Genomic DNA, 5,090 nt, shown 5'->3' on the forward strand with positions numbered 1-5,090 from the left:
GGCCGAACATTCGGTTCAACTTTCACCGAACCGAACATTCGGCCGAATATTCGGTTACGCCATATTTTTAAAGGGGATGTTAAGATTAAAACCATTCAATGATTGATAATGGTTACATTACATATGTTACTACAACTATGTTTTTATGTTTTAGTGGATAACTAAAACAGTTAAAACAACTCTGAACTCTTCTCAGCTCTTAAACTACGGTTTTTTTTTAACTTTTTTACAAAACAATTGTATTTATATTTTTACGCATACGTTTCTCTCTTTTTAGCAGTTCCTTAAAAAGCTACTAAAATATGAGCTTATTATCTTCATTAGTTATTTACTTTATTCGGTAAATATTCGGCAAAGCAACCGAATTATTCGGCCGAATACGAACATTGAAAAAGTTGGCGAATATGCCGAATACCTAGTATTTACCGAATATTCGGCCCATCTCTAGTATTTGTCATGCTAGTTCAGTCAATGTCAGTACATCTTGTACTGAGACTGACTGAAATAGCATGCCTCGTTCGTATATTTCCGTAACAATACGAAGGCAAATCTTTTCGAACTACATCTGTAGATAATAATGGACGGAGCCACGCTGTTACGTCATCGCCCAAATCAATTCTTTAGTTGTAAACTTTTATTGTTTGTTTTATTTTCATGTTCTTATTTACGAGTTTTTTTATTTAAATTTCATGACGCATTGGATTTATCTGTAATATCATTGAAATAAGTTTTCAAATAAATAAATAATTATTAATTATTACATACCTTTTTACAAGCAGGGTTGGCCTTGTAAGCGGCTTCCAGTTTAGGGTTGGGTGTCGCTTTCTTGTTTCTTCCATCTTTAATACCTAGTGACTTGCCGAATGGAGCAAACACATATCTGAAAGAAGATAATATTAGTGTAATTTTTTGTGTGCGACCTACGATGGAGTGAGCTCGCCCAGAAGATGAATTTGCATTTGTAAATTACCCGAGTATGTCTATTAAATTTATGTCTATTTGTACGACCGGTCTGGCTCAGTCGGTAGTGACCCTGCCTGCTGAGCCTGGGTTTGAATCCCGGTAAGGGCAATTATTTGTGTGATGAGCACAGATATGTGTTCCTGAGTCATGGATGTTTTCTAAGTATATAATTATGTATTTATTTAAGTATGTATATCGTCGCTTAGCACCCATAGTACAAGCTTTGCTTAGTTTGGGGCTAAGTTGATCTGAATGGTAAACGCGCTTGGGGTGGGGCTCGTAAGAGATGGTCCGACTGTGTGAAGAAGTCCGCGTTATGACCGCGTTCAATGGAGACACGCTACTTGTGGTCGCGATCCTCAGCATTGAGGGAAAGAGGAAGAAGAGAAGATCTGTGTAAGGTGTCCCCAATATTTATTTATTTAATGTATGATCCATATGATGATGCAGTATGATCAATAGCAAAATAAATAACTTTGGACAGTTTACAAGTTTTAAGTTTTGGTGCAAAAAAATATAGTCTTTATCTTTAGGTTTAAATGTAAACAAAAGCTACCCTCACTTTCTTGCTCATGTTACATTTATGCCTACACTTTTATACATTTTGATGATGTCATAAGTCAGAGTTTTGATCACTTTAAGAGGGTTATCATGTTTGTCACCTATTTGTTGACGAACCTTGTTTTACACATAATACACAAGCCTCAACTAAGTTCTGACTCTCTGTGAATTTGACAGAATTAAATCTAAACTGGCATATTTTGGAACCCAGTCACAGTATACCCAGTCATCAGCAGGCTATAGACTTTGCTTAACTGAACATGTTTTATAGTTACCCATACTGAATTTGTATTATACCTGGTTGCATGTTTTTTTTTTGTAGAACATACAATGCAATAATTATGTGAATAAGTATTATAAATAAAATAAATAAATAAATATTGGGGGACACTATACACAGATCAACCTAGCCCCAAACTAAGCAAAGCTTGTACTATGGGTGCTAGGCGATAAGATAAGATAAGATAAGATAAGATATCATTTATTGTATAATTATAGGTTTACATAATGGGTGATATTTTAGTAGGTATCACTATAATTTGCCTGTCAGGCGTACAATATTTCTTTACTTAAATCTAGTTTAACTATTTACAATTCTATTTACCATGTATGCTTAAACTAAACCTTACGCCAGCTTGTATTAAAGCGTTGTATAGAAATCTATATTGAAAAAATCATCTATAGTGTAAGGCATCCTTTTTTTTAACACTTGTGTTATAGATTTTTTAAATAATTTGTCATCCTGATCTTTAATTGCATCAGGTAATTTATTAAATAGTTTCGCAGCCATTACATACAAACTTTTATTGTAATATGCTGTTTTTACAGGGATTTTTGGGAGAATCTCATATCTATTTTGATGATTACGGGGAAAGTTCTTATGTATTATCCTAAAAAGGTTTAAATTTTGTTTGACGAACATACAAGCTTCCAATATAAACATAGATGGCAGAGTTAAAATATTAAGTTTCTTGAATAAAGGCTTGCAACTGTCAGTCGTTTTTGCTCTAGCAATAGATCGAACACATTTCTTTTGTAATATAAACACTTCATTTTTATTACAAGAGTTACCCCAGTGCAGTAGGCCGTATCTTAAAATAGATGATACTTGTCCATGATAAGCACTGAGCGCAGTATTTTGAGAAGATACAGTTGAAATTTTTCTAAGAGCGTAAACATATCTACTTAAACTGTTACAAAGATTATTTGTGTGTGCTTTCCAGTTTCCATGGCAGTCTAATAACAATCCAAGAAATTTTATTTCTGATACTTCCTGTAACGCAATACCATCGTATTTTAGTGTGATCTCTTTTGGATTTGACTGTGGTAGGTAGAACTGCATAAATTTTGTTTTACTTAGGTTTACAACTAGTTGATTCCTAGCAAACCATTTCATAACATTGTTTAACGCTATGTCCAGTCTATCTTGATAGGTATCTCTATCACTCCCTGTAACTAGGATGGATGTGTCATCAGCAAAGAGAACAGTACGGTTATTAGTTACGTTAGGCAAGTCGTTGATGAATAATAAAAACAATAGTGGTCCTAATATACTACCCTGTGGAACTCCTCGTTCTACTGATCTTTGCACCGAGTTCATTGTGAATTCCGTTTTGCTTTTTTTATCAATTCGAGTTATAACTGTGTATTGCTTCCTATTTTCTAAATATGATTTAATAAGATCGAAAGTTGTACCTCGTATTCCATATTTATAAATTTTGTTAAGTAGCAATTTATGGCATACAAAATCAAATGCTTTCGTCATGTCCATGAAGATAGCTGTGACAGGTTGTCGAGTATTTAAGCATTCTGAGATGGTGTTCATTAGTTCGACTATTGCTAAAGTAGTCGATCTATTTTTCCGAAAACCGAATTGTTCTTTTGCTAATATGTTAAATTTGTCAAAGAATTTGCTTAACCTATTGTATATGGATCGCTCAAATATTTTGGAAAATATTGAAGTTAAAGCTATCGGACGATAGTTTTCACACTGTTCTTTGTCTCCTTTTTTGTATATAGGTTTAACAACCGTTAACTTTAGATTTTCTGGATATATGCCATTTATTATGCTTAAGTTTATTAGATACGAGAGTGGTTCTGCTATCATATTCGAACAGTTTTTAATTACTTTTGTACATATGATGATATACATACTAAATACTTATATAGATAGATACATACTTATATACATAGAAAACATCCATGACTCAGGAAAAAATATCTGTGTTCATCACACAAATAAATGCCCTTACCCGGATTCAAACCCAGGACCGCGGCTTAGCAGGCAGGGTCACTACCAACTACGCCAAACCGGTCTCCAAATATATCAGTTATCAGTAAGTGTGACCATAACTTAACAAAATAGTATCTTTATACTAACTACTTTAGGTCTTTGACTTCTACAATAGGAGTAAACTATGACCACAACTGAACACTTAAGTCATAATGTCATAATTTAATAATGTAAATGACAATTTGATCAATTTAAATCCCTTAATCCTCTTTACACTTAAACATTTTCAGGTCTTTGACTTCTAGAATAGGTAGAATTATAATTTCAATTCCATTACTCACCTATACAGGAAACATTTCGTGCTAACTTCCTTTCTAACTAATTTTGCATTATCAATGTGACATTCATTTTTTTACCTAACACCAAACCACGCTTACAGAAATCTAGGTTAAAAATAAACCGGTACTTACTTCTCTAAAACGAAGCGTAGAACTATAAACACCAGAGCCATGGGTATAGGAAGCAAAACATGTCGATGGTCGGTGTAGGTGACCGTTTTATCCGGGCCGGGTGATAGATCTGCCCACGTAGTGTTGGGCGGTAACCACACATCTTCGTTCCAAAACGCATCCAAAAACGGGCGAAGCATCGCGAACTGGGTATAAATAAACACTTGTTTTCACTCCGGAAGGTTAATATGATTGATAATTTGCGGTAATGATATGCGGGCCAAACGACACGCGACGCGATGGAGGAGGGACTGCGAATTGACAGTTCATTGACTTATTTGACAGATGAAGTGAGCGCCTTGACGTTTGAGGGGCGTTTTTCATTCATTGTTAACAGCGATGATGTTTGTGGTGCTTGCATATTGTGCATTTAGTTCAAGTAAAATATCCAAGTCGCTATTAGCACGAGCAATATATTTAAAGCTTTAATAATAATTGATAATAATTACTAGACTTTTCTAGTAAATGGTAGAAATAACATCTCAATATGTATCATTTAATTCGCAAGTTACATGCACAGCGTGCAAGCGCCATTATTGTAAACGGGGTCAAAATGGAAAAAGATAATCCACCAGTGTTTGAAACTCAGTTCGGGTAAGATGACTGGAGTTATCGTGACCCTTTACATTTATGCCAAAATGTTCAAGGGACTGACTACAGCTACACAAACAGCGGAGACAAGATGACAATCGTTAAAGCGTCAAGTCTTGTCGAAGGAAATGCAAATGGCTCTGTTACATTAATAAAACGCTGGGATATAACTATGATATGCTACGGGGAATATTGGCATCTTGTCCACGCGCAGGGAATAATAAAAAAATGTA

At 34.6% G+C, this 5,090-nt stretch overlaps 1 protein-coding gene across 2 annotated transcripts in view; it reads right to left on the bottom strand.

The window, feature by feature from the left end:
- Positions 1-4,508, bottom strand: part of LOC125236428 (ceramide synthase 6-like) — a 71,747-nt gene extending 67,239 nt beyond the window's left edge. For both annotated transcript variants that reach the window (XM_048143230.1, XM_048143229.1), the window contains exons 1-2: positions 4,228-4,508; positions 766-880 (exon numbers count right to left, since the gene is read on the bottom strand). In XM_048143230.1, the coding sequence (XP_047999187.1) occupies positions 766-880; positions 4,228-4,406 (294 nt within the window). In that variant the 5' untranslated portion in view covers positions 4,407-4,508. The remainder of the gene's footprint in view (positions 1-765; positions 881-4,227) is intronic.
- Between the last annotated feature and the right edge of the window lie 582 nt (positions 4,509-5,090).

Source organism: Leguminivora glycinivorella, chromosome 19 (assembly GCF_023078275.1).
Source record: "Leguminivora glycinivorella isolate SPB_JAAS2020 chromosome 19, LegGlyc_1.1, whole genome shotgun sequence".
In the NCBI taxonomy this organism is placed as follows: domain Eukaryota; kingdom Metazoa; phylum Arthropoda; class Insecta; order Lepidoptera; family Tortricidae; genus Leguminivora; species Leguminivora glycinivorella.